This window comes from Salmo salar, chromosome 03 (genome assembly GCF_965601325.2).
Source record: "Salmo salar chromosome 03, fSalSal1, whole genome shotgun sequence".
Taxonomy (NCBI): Eukaryota; Metazoa; Chordata; class Actinopteri; order Salmoniformes; family Salmonidae; genus Salmo; species Salmo salar.
In genome coordinates this window covers 27,260,583-27,279,466 of record NC_138293.1, presented here as the reverse complement: position 1 = coordinate 27,279,466, position 18,884 = coordinate 27,260,583, and the positions used below count along the sequence as shown (strand labels likewise).

General features: G+C 46.0%; 1 protein-coding gene across 4 annotated transcripts in view; it reads right to left on the bottom strand.

Annotated features, from left to right (window-relative positions):
• The window catches only part of LOC106599337 (disks large-associated protein 1), a 137,714-nt gene that overhangs the window by 24,346 nt on the left and 94,484 nt on the right, over positions 1–18,884 (bottom strand). For 3 of the 4 annotated variants that reach the window (XM_014190522.3, XM_082973388.1, XM_082973390.1), the window contains exons 4-6: positions 13,614–13,840; positions 3,509–3,704; positions 1,786–2,026 (exon numbers count right to left, since the gene is read on the bottom strand). In XM_014190522.3, the coding sequence (XP_014045997.3) occupies positions 1,786–2,026; positions 3,509–3,704; positions 13,614–13,840 (664 nt within the window). The remainder of the gene's footprint in view (positions 1–1,785; positions 2,027–3,508; positions 3,705–13,613; positions 13,841–18,884) is intronic. The other variant, XM_082973389.1, reaches the window with a different exon arrangement.

Below are 18,884 nucleotides of genomic sequence, written 5' to 3'. Positions count from 1 at the left end.
TGTTCGTGTTTACGTCGATGTTGTTCAACCTGGTACATATCCTAGTCCGCGTGATCAAAACAATCTTGAAGCATGGATTCCGATTGGTCAGACCAGCATTGAATAGACCTTAGCACGTTTACTTCCTGTTTGAGTTTCTGCCTATAGGAAAGGATGAACAAAATGGAGTCATCATTTGATTTGCCGAAGGGAGGGCGGGGGAGGGCCTTGTTGGCATCCCGGAAGTTGTAGTAGCAGTGGTCGAGTGTTTTAGCAGCGCGAGTACTACAGTCAATGTCTTGATAGAACTTTGGTAGCGTTTTCCTAAAATTTGCTTTGTTAAAATCCCCAGTTACAATAAATGCGGCCTCAGGATATGTGGTTTCCAGTTTGCACAAAGTCCAGTGTAGTTCTTTGAGGGCCGCCGTGGTATAACCGAAGAGAATTCTCTTGGGAGGTAATACGGTTGGCATTTGATTGTGAGGTACTCTAGGTCGGATGAACAAAAGGACTTGAGTTTCTGTACGTTATCACAATCACACCATGAGTAGTTAATCATGAAACATACACCCCCACCTTTCTTCTTCCCAGGGAGTTCTTTATTCCTGTCTGTGCAATGTGCTGAGAACCCAGCTGGCTGTATGGACGGGATCAGTATATCCGGAGAGCCATGATTCCGTGAAACTGAGTACCGTAATTTCCGGACTATTGAGCGCACCTGAATATAAGCCGCACCCACTGAATTTAAAAAAATTAATATTTTGAACATAAATAAGCCGCACATGTCTATAAGCCGCAGGTGCCTACCGGTACATTGAAACAAATGAACTTTACACAGGCTTTAACGAAACAGGGCGCTTGGTGAACAAAAAATAAAAAATTAGCAGTAAGCTTTAGTTGTCTTTTTGCACTGAGTCAATTCCTCACTCTGCTGTTTCCAACGTCTTATCATCGACTCATTAAGACCAAGCTCCCGTGCAGCAGCTCTATTTCCTTTTCCAACAGCCAGATCAATCGCCTTCAACTTGAAAGCTGCATCATATGCATTTCGCTGTGTCTTTGCCATGATGAGGGTGACAAAATGACTACCGTAATCAGAATGATGGGAAGTTTGAGAGCGCTCGATTTAATCTAAACAGTAAACAAAAAAGTTGTTTGACCTTAACCCGTTTGGCAATTTCATTGGTCTAATGAAAGCTTCATGCCGCCAAAAAACTGAGCACGTCACAGAATGTGTTTTTTTGGAGAGAAAAAATATATATATTGAAAGCGGGAAAAATCCATATATTAGCCGCGTCATTGTTTAAGCCGCGAGGTCCAAAGCGTGGGAAAAAAGTTGCGGCTTATAGTCCGGAATTTACGGTATGTTACAGTCCCTGATGTCGCTCTAGAAGGAGATCCTCACAGACTGAACATTAGCGAGTAATATACTCGGCAACGATGGATGGTGTGCACGCCTCCTGAGTCGGACTAGAAGTCCACTCCGAATACCTCTTCTATGCCGGTGGCATTTTGGAGCAGCCTCTGGGATAAGTTCAACTGCCCTGGGGGGTACGAACAAAAGATCCAATTCGGGAAAGGCGCATTCCTGGTTGTAATCCTGGTTACCGCCGCTCTGATATGCAAAAGTTCTGTCATAACAAAAAACCTTCTGGGCTAATAATGTAAGAAATAACACACAAAAACCCTAAATACTGCAAAGTTGCTTATGAGCTACAAGCAGAGCTGCCATGTCTGTCAGCGCCATCTTGCCAGACTGACCTGTGACTAATCCGTGTGTATTGTAAGAGTGATTAACCGACTGACCTGTGCTGCTCTGGATGGTCCTGACAGTGGTGGTGGTGGTCCTGGGGGGCGAGGCAGGCAGCAGGGACGTCCCCTCATCCTCGGAGCAGCCCTGGTCCATGGCCCTCACATAGCTGTGGCTACGCATGCGGAAGCAGCTCGGCATGGGCATGTCCAACGCATCCATGGCCTGTGACTCCATCTCGCTGAACATCTGCTCACACACCTGCTCTATCTGCCCGTTCACCTCCACCTCACTCACCTGCAAGGGGACGGGGATTGTGGGATGATGGGGGAGAGAGGGGGTACAGCACAACCAGATATCAAAATATCAGTATACTAATCCTAAACTGGGAAACGCGCCATAGAATAGCCACTTACCTAAAGTTTAATAGCCGTTAACATTCAACGCTGAGGGGCAGAGTAAACATATCTGGAATCATTAGGAGAAGTAAAGGGAGAAAACCACAACAGAAGAAGAGGAACCACAAAATAGCAGTAACAAGAGGAGGAAGAGTCGGAGAGAATGGGAGAGTGAGGGTCAATGTTAATTGGAGAACAAGCAAGTGCAGTGCCAAGAGATTGTTTGGGATGAGGAGGTGGCTTCATTCAGGGTCTAAAACAGAGTTGGGCATTCCCTTCTCAATTTGTCTTTCCTCAAATCCTGGCATACTCTCTCCTCGACTGCATTTCAAAAAACATTGGAGGAAAAGGTCAGAGGGGAGTAACCTTGGATCTTCAAGAAAAGACAAATTGAGAAAAAGCCCTAGTCTATGAGGGTGAGGGGGTCTTGCAGTGGATCAGAGCAGAAACAGAGAGGATCATGGGAGATGCAGGGAATGGGCCTGACAGTACGTAAGACAAGTACCAGTGCATCTAAGATGGTTCAACAACATACTGTAGGTTTAGGTGGGATAAGGAGGGTTTGGATGCAGTCTAAAGCATACCACTCCTACACAAAAAGATGAGAGCTTGAGGCGCTTTTGGCAAGACTAATGCTGAGATGTTTTGTAATTCCATCTGATTTTCACTGATAACTGAGGGAGGGTATTAAAGAAGAAACAGTTGGTGAATACTGATCCTTTATCCAAATATTTATTGCATTTTAGTTTGGGAGATGATTGTTCAGTGAGTTATATTTGTAATTCCAGACATGAAAAGCAAAGAACATAAGGTGACTGATTTTGGGTGACTTGTTTACTCAGAAATGTAATGTCCTTGGAATAGTTGAACATCAATAAGAATATGGTACAATACTTTGATTATCATCTTTGAATCAATCTTAAAATGATTATTTAGCTGAGAGTTAACATGAAGTAATGTGCATGACATACAGTACATTATGGAAGTCATTTGATAATGGTTTATTTTTTATTATTAATTTATTCTGTTATGCTATCTTTGAAATACTATGAAACAATTCACAACCAGCTTTAGAAGGCAGTGGGCTAGGATTGTTATACTGGTTGTAAGGCAGACAACCGGTGCATTTATCCTGTATCAAAACTAGTCACAGTTTTAAATGATAAATGGAACAGTAGTTTAATTTTGCTTCTCCTCTTTAGGTTGACTCTTGATGGTTGAGGGCTGAACATTGACATTGGTTTGAAATAAAATTCATCTCGTCGCTGGAGAGATGAATTTGAGTTAATGGCTGATTGGACTGGACTTTGACTGGACGTGACTTTCCTCCCTTGCACAGACGTAGCACCAGAGGTGGTGACGTAATGCCGGGAGCACCAACCTGGCTGATGGTGCTCATTGCCCTCATGTAACTCTCGTTTCGCGAGCGGTATTGGGGTGAGGAGAGCAGCGCTTTGGGGTCCAGGAGCCCTTTGGGGTCCAGGGTGTCCAGGCTCCTATTGATGGAAACTTCACTCACCGCCCGCAGATAGCTGTGGCTCCGGATCTGCAGCTTCGGAGAGTGTTCGTTGGAGATCCTGCCAATGAAGACAAGTCAACAGAGTTCAAACAGGTGTTAATAATATTGGCCTCCTGTCGTTAGCCTGATCCCAGATCTGTTTGTACCATCTTCCCAACACTTTGTCACTCATTGTGAGTTTGTGAGACATTGAGATGGCAAGATTGCACAATCAGGCTACTCTGATGTCATGGGCTCTCATAAATGTGGACGTCATTGATGCATGTTAGTTATAGTCTGATTCACTGTGATCAGCAGTCAAAGGTATGGTGCAGTAGTTATGTCTGATGGACAGATCAAAGGGAGACGTTTCTGGAGCACTGGCAAGTTGTACCAGTGTCATAATTATAGTTTCATGAATCACAGCAACAGACTGGAACATTGTATGAAACAAATATTTTTTTAACACTAAGAATATTTCTTTAACACGCTGGGCTATATTTAAAAAAACCTAACACAATGGTAAAGCTAAGTGCAGGCAGTAGGCTATAGATTCAGCGGTGTGTCAGACATATTTTTGCTATTTTCACTATTACAATTAACGGCGCACTTGCTGGTATTGGTGCGAAAAGGCTGGGTTTTGATGAATAACCAAGTTGTGTGTGTGTTGAGGCTTGGCCCCTCACCGGCCAATCACAACATGCTCCATGGCGAAATACTGTATGTGGTAGCTTTAAGTTGTGTATTGACGTAATTTTGTCTATTGCCCTGGAATCAACTCCAATTCTAATGTTAGTCCATTAGTTTGTTAAATGGCTTACAGAATTAAAATAAGAATATGTAGACCTATCTTTGCTAAATACGTTAACTTGAATCCATTTGCAGTCCACATTGTTCTAAGTCATTTCATGGCTTCAACAGCATTCACACTGATATATGGGCTAGGCCTACTGTAAATTGGATTATGTCAGAGCAAAAACATGCCAAACATTGTCAATAAGCAAGATTATATTAATTATTGATAAGGCCCAAAAAGAGAACAAACAATTCTAAAAAGTCTAAAAACAAAACAACAACTTGTTGAAATTGGCTATGTCACACTTACAGGCACCATCATTTATCCCTGTGGGCATATCATATTTAAACAGCACAGACTATGAAGGGTTTTACACACATCCAAACTTCTCAGTAGCTGGACAAGATCCAATATAAAGAGAAAGGGAGAACGTCCACTCACCTTTATACTGCTCCCAAATAGGCCTATTTTATGAACATAATCGGAAACATCTTACAGATCTGATCGCATTCACACATCTCCAGAAGTTCCATAAAACCAGGAAGGTGAATCATTCTAAGTTTGGTTGTAATACAATGTAACGAAAAACAAGCTGTTTAAAAATACAACAATAAATAAATGTAATGGTATCATAAAATGGCCAGGATAAAAAAAGACAGGCATTGCTGTTGAACCAGCCTTCATTATAGTAGGCCTAAGGGAGTGCTTGGGTTTTGAACAGATGGAAAGTAAAACAAGCAATTTTTACAGGTTACAGATAACTTCTAAATACAAGGTTCATCAGTATTCACCGAGGTACTCATCTCTCGTTTCATGTTGGGCATGGATACGTAGCCTACATCATGGAGGGTGTTTTACGCACGTCCAAAACGGGACCTGCATGGATAAAATAATGTGGGCCTGCCTACAATGCATAGATAAAGAGTGAATGTCAGCTCACTGTTTTACTCCTCTCAAACTTCATATTTTAATAAAGCTTTGGTGATTAAGATTTATTTCCAAGCGGTCTCAGGAGCCAAACCATTTATCGACAGTCGACAACTTTGAGATTGCATTGGGCAGACAAAAAAAAGCCTTCATTGAGAGGATGGGAGGCTATGCACCAAAAGCACTTTAGGCTACTCTTGTTTCATGTGCATATGGGCAGTGTGCGTCACGGCTGAATAGGCTGCGTTTCCGCTGTCAAAATTCATGCCATAACCAGCTTTTGGTTGGTCTTAAATATCCCTATCAGCGCTGCCTGAAATTAACAAGTAGAATCATGTTTTTAAGGACACACCTAAAATATTTCCACCCTGCCCATCTGAGCGAAAGCGAGCTAATATAAGACAGGTTAATTGCCGAACCTGGCGTTAGGACTGGAAAATGTCGGAGCGGCAGTTTTTACAGACGAAATTGCAAATTAACGTCCGTTTGACACTAGCGCCGCCTCAACACCAGTGTCTCATTTTCACCATCAAACAAAATCAAACCAGGTGAAATTAGATCGTAACAATGTGTCTGATCCCCTCGCATCAAGACGGGCATGCTCAGTGCACGTCATGTTCACATCAGATTTGCTTAAACCTCAATCTGAGAAGTTAAATACGTCCAACGAATCTCTTGATTGATTGACTTGATGTTTGTCCACTCTGCTCCTTGCATGTATTATAATATGCATGGTTTAAAAATAGACCCTGGTTACAGCTGCAAAGCACTACCTCCATTATACACTCTCCCATAAAGCAGGTCGAGCCAGCCAGCGACTACAGTGCTGAGGAGAAACAGCTAAATTCACTTAAGGCCACCCACGCAACACTCTAAGCAGCAGCAGTGAGGGAAGCCAAGCAGACAAGACAGCTAGGACAGTGCTGGGTTTGGTTGGCACTTGAGAAACTCTGTCTAAACTCTGTCTGCTCTGCTGCTGCAGCATGGTTCGTTCGGTTCAGAAACTTCTACTGAAACTCCACTGTGGTCAAAAAGCCTTCTGGGAGCTGGACTCCGAATCCAGCAGAACAAAAGAAATTGAAAAAGTTGGGACCTAAAGTGCTTGAAGGGCCAAGCTGTGGCTTCCTCAGTGTTTGGCTCTTAAGGGGTTTGGTTATGCATGATGTCACTGCTGTAAAATAAGCCAAAAATGTTTCTGCTTCAATCAGAGTTGGGCTTGTGTTGTCCTTTGACATATGTGCTGCGTGCTCTCCTTCCTTTACATTAGCCACCTCTATGACATTCCCTGTACTATCAATGGCATGAAATAGCACTGTGTCATAAATGGTATTGAAATCAATGTTCACAGTAGTACAGTAATTGTACACCATGTAGTAGATCTCACAATATACTTGATGTATTATAGCAAATTAAATACATAAAACACTCGGGTCATTAGCCATAAGTCTCTTGATCATTCCAAAGCAAATGATATGAGACAGCAATGGGATTCATGACGAAGCATATTTGTGTCTCTGTGGTATTATATCCCTATGACTTCTTGATTACCATTTGGTAACATGAATCATATGACTGTGGTGCATTATCTAACAAGCACTGAAGGAAAACAGGTAAACGTCAAGAATACACACACACACAAACACATAGAAATGTGGGACACGTACAAAACATTGACTGTTATCAAACATTACCATAACATTATCAATAAATAAATCCAAACCGGCCTATACAATAACTGCATCAAAATGGAAATAACATAAATGAATGACACATACCCTCTGCCTGTAATCCAAGTCAGACAAAACAGCAATGAGGTTCCATTCTGTGAGTGCAGCACTTTTAAAGAGAAGTCCCCAGGCTAATTAATGTAATTACTCACCATACCTTCTACCAGCAGTGTGGGTACTTAATTAGAGATAGAGACATGCATGGTGTGTTTCTGAGGAGAATCTAATTCATATCACTGCTGTTAGTGAAAAGTCCAGGGAGGCTAGTTACTACTGTAGGCCTATGTCATAGAGGGACAAAGTAAACAATGCCAAACTATTAAACTATCTTCCTTTATGTAATAAGTCAACCTTGTTCTTGTTGATTGGGAAGGTGATTTATCAGTGTAGATTATCACATCATTACTCCACACAGTGAGTGTGTCAGGGATTTCTAGGAGTGGTGGTTGGAGTCAGGCGCATAGAGCAGAGGGTAAGTATCACGTCTTTTATTTCTCCGGCACAAAACGGTCACGCCAAAACAGAATGGCGCGTAATAAGGTAGACCAACCCAAAACACAGGGCAAAACAGTCCGGAGAGAAAATAAGGCGCCAGCCAGCACATCCAAATAACAAACAGTGAAATAATCCCGCACAACCCTGGGCGGGCTTAACAGGCTTAAATAAACACAAATCAAGAAACAAAACAGGGAACAGGTGCAACCAATAAGACCGAACAAACAGAAAAGGAAAAAGGGATCAGCGGTGGCTAGTAGACCGGCGACGATGACTGCCGAGCGCCGCCCGAACAGGCAGGGGAGCCACCTTCGGTGGGATTCGTGACAGTACCCCCCCCCCCGACGCGCGGATCCAGCAGCGTGCTGCCACTGGCCTCGAGGGCGACCTGTAGGACAAGGCGCAAGGCGATCCGTATGAAGGCGGTGGAAGTTCCTCAGAAGTGAAGGGTCCAAAATGTCCTTCACCAGTACCCAGCACTTCTCCTCCGGGCCGTACCCCTCCCAGTCCACGAGGTACTGTAGGCCCCCCACCCGGCGTCTGGAGTCCAGAATGGCGCGTATAGTATACGCCGGGGACCCCCCAATGTCCAGAGCGGGTGGAGGGACCTCCGGCACCTCACCTTCCTGCAGGGGACCAGCCACCACCGGCCTGAGGAGAGACACATGAAACGAGGGGTTAATACGGTAGTAAGAAGGAAGCTGTAACCGGTAACACACCTCGTTTCTCCTCCTCAGGACTTTAAACGGCCCCACACACTGCGGCCCCAGCTTCCGGCAGGGCAGGTGGAGGGGCAGGTTTCGGGCCGAGAGCCAGACCCGGTCCCCTGGTGCAAACTCAGGGGCCTCACTGCGGTGCTGGTCAGCGCTCTTCTGCTGTCCACTCGCTTTCCTTAATGATTCCTGGACGGCTCTGCAAGTGTCCTTCGAGCGCTGTACCCACTCCTCCACCGCAGGAGCCTCAGTCTGGCTCTGGTGCCATGGAGCCAGGACCGGCTGGTAGCCCAACACGCACTGGAACGGTGATATGTTAGTAGAAGAGTGACGGAGGGAGTTTTGGGCTACCTCTGCCCATGGGACGTACCTCGCCCATTCTCTGGGCCAGTCCCGGCAATATGACCGCAGAAACCTACCCACATCTTGGTTCACTCTCTCCACCTGCCCATTACTCTCGGGGTGGAAACCTGAGGTCAGGCTGACCCCAGGCTGTCCCCCAACCGTTCCATGAACGCCCTCAAACTCTGGACGTGAACTGGGGACCCCGATCAGAAACGATGTCCTCGGGCACCCCGTAGTGCCGGAAGACATGGGTAAACAGGGCCTCCGCAGTCTGTAGAGCCGTAGGGAGACCGGGCAATGGGATGAGACGGCAGGACTTCGAAAACCGATCCACAACGACCAGGATCGTGGTGTTCCCCTGAGATGGGGGAAGGTCGGTGAGAAAGTCCACAGACAAGTGCGACCACGGCCGCTGTGGAATGGGGAGGGGCTGTAATTTCCCTCTAGGCAGGTGTCGAGGAGCCTTGCTCTGAGCGCACACCGAGCAGGAGGAGACATAAAGCCTCACGTCCTTAGCCAACGTGGGCCACCAGTACTTTCCCCTAAGACTCCGCACTGTCCTCTCGATCCCAGGGTGACCCGAAGAGGGAAGTGTATGGGCCCATCGAATCAATTGATCACGGACACCAAGCGGCACGTACTGAGCACCTGCTGGACACAGAGGGTACAGGTTCCAACCGTAACGCTCGCTCGATCTCCGCGTCCACCTCCCACACCACCGGTGCTACCAAGCATGAAGCTGGGAGGATGGGAGTTGGATCGATGGCCCGCTCCTCAGTGTCATATAGGCGGGACAGCGCGTCGGCCTTCGTGTTAAGGGAGCCTGGCCGATAGGAGATCGTAAAACGAAAATCGGGTAAAGAACATGGCCCACCTGGCCTGACGCAGATTCAGTCTCCTAGCTGCCCGGATATACTCGAGATTACGGTGGTCAGTCCAGATGAGGAAAGGGTGCTTAGCCCCCTCAAGCCAGTGTCTCCACACTTTCAGAGCTTTGACTACAGCTAACAACTCCCGGTCCCCCACGTCATAGTTCTGCTCTGCCGGACCGAGCTTCCTTGAAAAGAAAGCGCAAGGGCGGAGTTTTGGTTGCGTGCCCGAGTGCTGTGATAGCACGGCTCCCACCCCAGTCTCGGACGCGTCCACCTCCACTATGAATACCAAAGAGGGGTCCGGATGAGCCAGCACGGGAGCGTCGGTAAACAGCTCCTTCAGACGACTGAAAGCTCTGTTCGCCTCTGCTGACCAGCGCAAGCGCGCCGGCCCCCCTTCAGCAGTGAGGTAATGGGAGCAGCCACCTGACCAAAGCCCCGGATAAACCTCCGGTAGTAATTGGCAAACCCTAAGAACCGCTGCACCTCCTTTACCGTGGTCGGAGTCGGCCAATTACGCACGGCCTTAACGCTGTCACACTCCATCACCACCCCCGAGGTGGAAATGCGATAACCCAGGAAGGAAACGTCTCGTTTGGAAAACACACATTTCTCAGCCTTAACGTACAGGTCATGCTCCAGCAGTCGCCCAAGCACCTTGCGCACCAGGGATACATGCGCGGCGCGTGTGGCGGAATAGATCAGGATGTCATCAATATACACCACCACACCCTGCCCGTGCAGGTCCCTGAGAATCTCGTCTACAAAGGATTGAAAAACGGCTGGAGCATTCTTTAACCCATACGGCATGACGAGGTACTCATAGTGGCCCGATGTGGTACTAAACGCGGTTTTCCACTCGTCTCCTCCCCGAATACGCACCAGATTGTACGCGCTCCTGGGGTCCAGTTTCGTGAAAAAGCGCGCTCTGTGAAATGATTCCACCGCCGTAGCGATGAGAGGTAGCGGGTAACTAAACCCCACTGTGATGGAATTTAGACCTCGATAATCAATGCACGGATGCAGACCTCCCTCCTTTTTCTTCACGAAACAGAAACTCGAGGAGATGGGTGACATGGAGGGCCGAATGTACCCCTGTCTCAGAGATTCCGTGACATAGGTCTCCATAGCCAGCGTCTCCTCTTGTGACAATGGGTACACGTGACTCCTGGGAAGTGTAGCGTTTACCTGGAGGTTTATCGCGCAATCCCCTCGTCGATGAGGTGGTAATCGGGTCGCCCTCTTTTTACAGAAGGCGATAGCCAAATCGCCATATTCAGAGGGAATGCGCACAGTGGAAACCTGGTCTGGACTTTCCACCGTTGTCGCACCGATGGAAACTCCTATGCACCTGCCTGAACACTCCTCTGACCACCCTCTGAGAGCCCCCTGTCTCCATGAAATATCAGGATTGTGACTGGCCATCCAGGGAATCCCCAGCACCACCGGAAATGCAGGCGAATCAATAAGGAAGAGACTAATCCGTTCCCCATGATCCCCCTGCGTTACCATGTCCAGTGGAACCGTGGCCTCCCTGACCAGCCCTGACCCTAATGGTCGGCTATCTAAGGAGTGCACGGGGAAAGGTAGGTCCAACGACACCAGGGGAATCCCTAGCCTTAATGCGAGCCCACGATCCATAAAGTTTCCAGCTGCGCCTGAATTGACTAGCGCCTTATGCTGAAAAGAGGGAGAAAACTCAGGAAAAATTATTAGCACAAACATATGGCCAACAGGGAGCTCTGGTTGAGGCTGGTGCTTACTCACCTGGGGTGAACGAGGAGTGCTCTGCCTGCCATCCCGACTCCCAGACGAGCTCCTCCAGCACCGCTCGGCAGTGTGTCCTCTTTGACCACACCGGGTACAGGAGGAGCCTCCTCCTCCGGTCCCCCTCGATGCGCCCCCCCCTAGCTCCATGGGGATGGGAGCTGGAGGGCCTGGAGGTGGAACCAACAGGGCCCGTTCTGCACACCCGCGGGCAGCCAGCAGATTGTCCAGGCGGATGGACATGTCGATGAGTTCGTCGAGGGAGAGGGTAGTGTCCCGACAGGCTAGCTCCCGGCGGACGTCCTCCCGGAGGCTACAACGATAATGGTCCATCAGGGACCTGTCGTTCCACCCCACCTCAGCAGCCAAGGTCCGGAACTCCAGAGCAAAGTCCTGTGCGCTCCTCGTCTCCTGCCGCAGGTGGAACAGCCGTTCACCCGCCGCCCGGCCTTCTGGTGGGTGGTCGAACACGGCCCGGAACCGGCGGGTGAACTCGGGGTAGTGATCCCTCGCCGAGTCTGGGCCATACCACACTGCGTTGGCCCACTCCAGGGCTCGACCCGTTAAGCAGGAGATGAGGACGCTCACGCTCTCCTCTCCCGAGGGAGTCGGATGAACGGTAGCCAGGTACAACTCCAGCTGTAGCAGGAACCCCTGGCACCCAGCCACCGCTCCATAGTACTCCCTGGGGAGATCCAGACGTAGGGCCCCAGATCCAAACGCCGGAGGAGGGGTAGTAGGCGGGGGGGGAAGAGGAGCTGGAGATGAGGTAGGGAGGCCACTCCTCTCCCATCGGTCCATCCTCTCCATCATCTGATCCATGGCTGAACCGATCCGGTGGAGAATGGTTGTATGATGAAGGACACGTTCCTCCATCGCTGGGAGAGGAGGCGCGGCTGCTCCTGCTGACTCCATAATCGTGGTGCGGGATTCTGTCAGGGATTTCTAGGAGTGGTGGTTGGAGTCAGGTGCAGAGAGCAGAGGGTAAGTATCACGTCTTTTATTTCTCCGGCACAAAACGGTCACGCCAAAACAGAATGGCGCGTAATAAGGTAGACCAACCCAAAACACAGGGCAAAACAGTCCGGAGAGAAAATAAGGCGCCAGCCAGCACATCCAAATAACAAACAGTGAAATAATCCCGCACAACCCTGGGCGGGCTTAACAGGCTTAAATAAACACAAATCAAGAAACAAACAGGGAACAGGTGCAACCAATAAGACCGAACAAACAGAAAAGGAAAAAGGGATCAGCAGTGGCTAGTAGACCGGCGACGACGACCGCCGAGCGCCGCCCGAACAGGCAAGGGAGCCACCTTCGGTGGGATTCGTGACAGAGTGGAGCAATAGTAGTCTGCACCATGCGTTTACACAGGCAACCCAATTATGATCTTTCTTCCACTAACTGGTATTTTGACCAGACACATCAGATCTTTAAACATCAAATCTGTTTCAGAGCTGACCTGATTGGTCAAAAGACCAATTAGTGAAAAATATCAGAATTGGGCTGCCTGTGTAAACACAGCCCGAGGGCCTGCCAAACTGTTTCTAGCACCTAGTGGAGTTCAGAACTGGAACAGAATAACTAGGAGAGGCACAGTACACTATCAAAGGCCAAGAAGCATGCAGACCTTCAGACAAAAAGCCAATACAAGCAGAGTTCAGAACATGGATCACAGTCAGCCATGTTTTTCACTTATGTTGTCCTTCAACCAATGCCTTTAGTGAAACGTTTGTCAAAGATCCCTTTCACATTTGCATTGAGATGTTTGTGTTGCTCAGGGATTGACAGATTTGTTCATTGTGCGCATTGCAATGAACCTATGAGACTAGAATTAAGATCAATAACTGAAATGTTCATTTACACAACTGTTTTTAAACTTTAGCCACTTCATGTAAAACTAGGAGAACCTTACATTCATTTCCCCTGGTGTTTGAAACGTTAATACTCTTTACTCATTGAGTGGAAAAGGATGCAGAGGGGATGTATAAGCACCAGGCTGGATTGTCTTTTGACTTGGATGCCGCTTAAATAAATTCACAAATGCGAGCTGTAAGCCCTAGATATGTCAGAGTGATACTGTAGGCTATGAGCAGCCTCTCTATATAATGGTATCAAATTATCCACCACTTGAAGGGAGTCCAAAGTACCATTAAAGCTGGAGGTTGGAGGACCTCATCCTGACACTGTTGTCTGATTTCTTCATGCTATGCTTCTACACCACTGCAGTAAACATTTCATTAGGTACATCCCATGCCCCAAAGAATGCGACATAAGAACTATGATAGTTAGTTACATTCATTTAAAGTTAGTTATTTTAAAATGAGTTAAAGAGAGGAGTCTTACTTTAAGGTGGTCATTTCAGTCAGTGATGGCTGGGTGGCTTTGAGATAGCTGGCCCGTCGACCTTGGGCCTGGATCTTTGGACACAGCTTAGGACTTTCCTCTGAGTCTCCGCTGTCTTCATCCTCTGCCATAGCCTTCACGTAGCTGCCGCTGCGCATGCGCCGACACGGGATATCGTCTGCCTTCCCCTCCAGAGGTGAGAAGCCACTCCACTCATCCTGGGGCACCTGTGGGGATAGGGAAGGTGACAACAGGGCTTCAGGCACCTCCATGGATGACTGCATGGCGCCATGTACCATCCACCTGGTCCAGTCCGGCAAACGAGGCGCCACAACAATATCCAACACAGTCAGATGCACCTCTATTTATCTCTCTGTCTCGTACTGAGCGTTGAAGGTAATAGGTAATTAAGAGACTGGTGTGAGTTTGCATGATTACACTTAAAACCCCTTCCTGACAACCTGGGCATCTGTTAGCTTGGAGTCTCCCTAGGGGCACAAGATGCTCACAGAGAACTAGGGTGTCAGGGTGGTATGACATTTGAATTAATCTGACCCTGACTACTATTGTGGGTTAAGGAAAATAATTGATTGAAGGAGAAACAATGAGCTAGCCATATATATGGGCTAAACTAAATATTATAACTAGGGTACAAACACAACCTGAACTGAAACTATTATTAGTTGCTTAATAGTTGAAGTACTAATATGAATACAACTAAATACATTCCTCCATACTAAGAGAAACTATGGCGTCCTTGGCTCAAAAAGGTTAATTCAGACACTTTGAAAACATTTGTTACCAGAGAGTATCAATTTATCTTCCAATGATATACCTAATTTGGGTAGTTAGCATAGAGCATACAAAAATACTTTGGAGACTAAGTTGATGCTGGAGAAGAGAGAATCCCACTCCTCTGAAGTCTTAGTAATTACATGAATCACTACAGAGGGAGAGGAGCCTTGGTAACTGAGGAGAAAGTCAGAGCAGAGCAGGCTAGGATGCTAGGGCTTTTGACGTCAGAGCAGAAATTAGTAGGTTGTATATAAAAGGAGGCTGTGGAGGCAGAGCGACTCTATAACCGCCAAGCGGCTGTATGCCAACACACTACAACACAGTACACACCGTGCTTGTGCTGCCTGTGTCCCCTGCTCGCCACAGAAATAGGCCTATCTTCACAAGTTCACTCAGACCCACATGTACCTTAGCTACCATACTGGATGTTTTCAGTGCTTTGTTGTTGTGATAACTCCACTATAACAGCCCTGTTTACTTTTATCTACTGTACCGAACTGTTCACTGCACATGGTGTGGGGCTGAATAGTTGAAGATCTGAATGTTGTGTTGCTTGGCTACAGCGATAGCAAATCATTTCTGAGTTATAAGAATATGTCAGGAATTGAGTACTGTATGTTTGTGTATTTGTCACTGGGTTAAACCTGTTGAACTGCTTCTGTGAGCATATATGTACAGAATACAGTATCCATAATACTTTAGTATACATAACTCAACAAATCTACTCATAACATCGATGACAAAATAACTACACTAATTTAGAAGTTTTGATTTCAGAAAAGCTGCATAACATTTTGGGCATCAATTCTCCCATGGCACTGAACTTACGGACATAACTGGTCTCCATTTGTACTAATAATGCAGCCACTGCTATCCTATCCCAGCCTTCGACTCAAACCTGCCAATAATGTTGGTAGGTGTTTCTATGGTAACAGGGTAACTATATTACAGCCGAAAAAGATAGCAGGATATGAGGGAGTAAATGGGAAACATCTATGCAGACCAATACTCCAAGTCGGTATTCACGTAATAAGAAGGAATTCCACTCGACCACGCCCACAAATTGGGAAAACAAACATTCTTTCCTATTGATGCCCATTGTAAAAGAGTCAAATTTGTTGCCGATCTTTTGTTATACAGAGATAACAAAACATGCCCGAAAGCTGCTGTGTTGTTCAACGTACATGCAAACAAGTAAAAAAATCCCAACCTACGGTTCGCAATGCTCCCACGTAGGAAAATAGAGCCTGCGAGAAGAGCCCTGAGGGTTCAGGCTATTGGGAGAGTGGGAAATGTGGGGACCATGTGTTCAAGTAGGCTACACATACTGTAGCTATGTGTGTGGAAAACATTTCATCACAGGTAAGACATTTAAATTGTTTAGTATAGTCTGTTTGTATCGCCCTTCACTACTTGTAGCTGTATAGTCTGTGTTATTGGTCTTGGCTAGCTTAATGTTCGGGTTGGTAGCTAACTAGCACTCACTCACTCACTCACTCACGTGACTGCTAGCACCATCATGAAAAGGGGCATGAGGGAAGCCCTACAATATTCAGTTGTTAGAAAACTCGGGAGCAGGCAATGTTGAAAAGTCATCTTTAGTCATGTTCTACTTTTCTTAAATGTAGTTTGTAATTCACTAAAACAAGCAGACAAGAAAATTGTGTTCGAAAAAGGCGAGGTATTTGCTGTAAGCCAATGGGGTAACCTAGGTTACCACAGGTTATTTTCTGTAATTCTGACTACTGACTGTCCAAACAGCAAGTTACAAGTGACCAAATCGTATTTGTGTGTGTTCAGACAGCGGTCATCTGCTGACAAGGCTTTGCTAGTTGTCATAGTAACAACGGGTGTCTGTGCAGTGGTGTAGGTTGATTGATGGTGGTGCTCCTGCTTCCTATCCCTCAGAAGTGATGTAGCAAGCTAAGGTGATAACAGTGCCTGCCATGGACGTTTCCCAGTTGCTTTGAATGTTCAAAATCGTAGTGTAATAAACACTTTTAAAGCCTCAAATGATAAAATGATCCAACTTTCCAAATGAGTCCTAGCTAGGTAGCTTTCTAGCACATTCAATAATTTGTTTGTGAAACATTAACAAGCTAGTTAGGTACCACATGTTGAAAGCCAAATAACAATTAAAAACCACTTGAGGGCAAATAAATCAGATTTGACCGTTCAGACTTCAAGTCACATGGCCAGGAATCAGTTTTGTATCTGACTTCAAACCACCTAAAAAAGGTGGTTTGAAATGTGGCTTGAAATATCCGATTCCATGTGCTTTTTGGCTGTTCAGACTGCAGGAAAAATAACATATTTGAATCGGATATTTTTATTACCCCCTTTAACTCCCCAATTTCATGATATCCAATTGCGATCTTGTTTCATCGATGCAACTCCCCAACGGGCTTGGGAGAGGCGAAGGTCGAGTCAAACCACGCTCCTTAACACCTGCCTGCTTAACCCGGAAGCCAGCCGCACCAATGTGTCGGAGGAAACACCGTTCAACTGACGACCTAAGACAGCCTGCAGGCGCCCGGCCCGCCATAAGGAGTCGCTAGAGCCGTGATTAGCCAAGTAAAGTCCCCCCGGCCAAACCCTCCCCTAACCCGGACGATGCTGGGCCAAATGTGCGCCGCCCTATGGGACTCCCGGTCACTGCCAGTTGTGATACAGCCTGTGATCAAACCCGGGTCTGTAGTGACACCTCAAGCACTGCACTGCCTTAGACCGCTGCGCCACTCGGGAGGCCCCAAATAAATAGGATTTGAGTCACTTCAAACTGCCAATGTGAACGCGGCTTACCCAGAAAGACTCTCATCTGTAATCGCTGCCAAAGGTGGTTCTACAAAGTATTGACTCAGGGGTGTGAATACTTCTCTAAATGAGATAATTCATTTTCAATAAATTGACAAAAATATCTAAAACATGTTTTCACTTTGTCATTATGGGGTATTGTGTGCAGATGGGTGAGAAAAAATATATTTAATCCATTTTGAATTCAGGCTGTAACACAACAAAATGTGGAATAAGTCAAGGGGTGTGAATACTTTCTGAAGGCACTACTACCAGTCACTTTTTATGTATAAACCCACCTCATCCAATATAGTACCCCTGCACAATGAATAAGGTACTGGCACTGACATCTATATACTATTTGGCATTCGTATGTTTCTTTAAATCTCATCGGAGAAGCTTGTGTTTTTAATTTTATTTAAGTTTTTATCCTATTTTCTATATTATTAGTGATGCACCGATATGACATTTTTGGCCGATACCGATATCCGATATTTTCTTTGCCAAGAAACCTGGCCTTTTAAGCATTCTAGTACAGTTAAATAGTTAGCACACACGGACGCAGCGGTCTAAGGCACTGCATCTCAGTGCAAGAGGTGTCACTGGTTTGAATCCAGGCTGTATCACATCCGGCCGTGATTGGGAGTCCCATAGAGCAGTGCACAATTGGCCCAGTGTCGTCCAGGCCGTCATCGTAAATTAGAATTTGTTGAAGAACTGACTTGCCTAGTTAAATAAAGGTTACACACACACCACACTGACCAAAAAGTTATTTTGTTGGCATTTACGTATGTCCCCATTACCAGAAAAACATAATCAAAACATATTTCTTTCACTGACTTGCTGTGCTGTTTCGTTGTTCAGTCGTTTCATTCTCAACCAGGATTTCTATGGAACGCCGTTTGGGTCTTTGCATGTCAAAAAAGATTTGACACGTCAAATAACGTTACTTGACACGTCAAATAGTGTTATAAGCTTGTTGACCAATCAGGACCTGAATATGACTGCACGTCACATAATAATTTAATCCATTCATTGATTGACGTAGTTATTACACATTGATTACACTATCACTCGTATTTCATATGTCACAACGATTTATCGATACGTATGCTATGATGCTGGTAGCAAGCATTTTGCTACACTTGCATTAACATCTGCTAACCATGTGTATGTGACCAATAAAATTTGATTTGATAAAGTTGTATCGCACACCTATAGTGTTGGTCATAAAAAAAGCTGGCTAGCTCATGGATGCAAACAATTTTCTACCCCAAAAACATAGCAAAATGACATAATCTAGGTGTCATCTAAAATAACCCTAATTTATAAGACAGTTCTTATTTGATTAATGGTGATCGGACCCATCTACAGTGGGGCAAAAAAGTATTTAGTCAGCCACCAATTGTGCAAGTTCTCCCACTTAAAAAGATGAGAGAGGCCTGTAATTTTCATCATAGGTACACTTCAACTATGACAGACAAAATGAGATGAAAAAAAAATCCAGAAAATTACATTGTAGGATTTTTTAATGAATTTATTTGCAAATTATGGTGGAAAATAAGTATTTGGTCAATAACAAAAGTTTATCTCAATACTTTGTTATATACCCTTTGTTGGCAATGACACAGGTCAAACGTTTTCTGTAAGTCTTCACAAGGTTTTCACACACTGTTGCTGGTA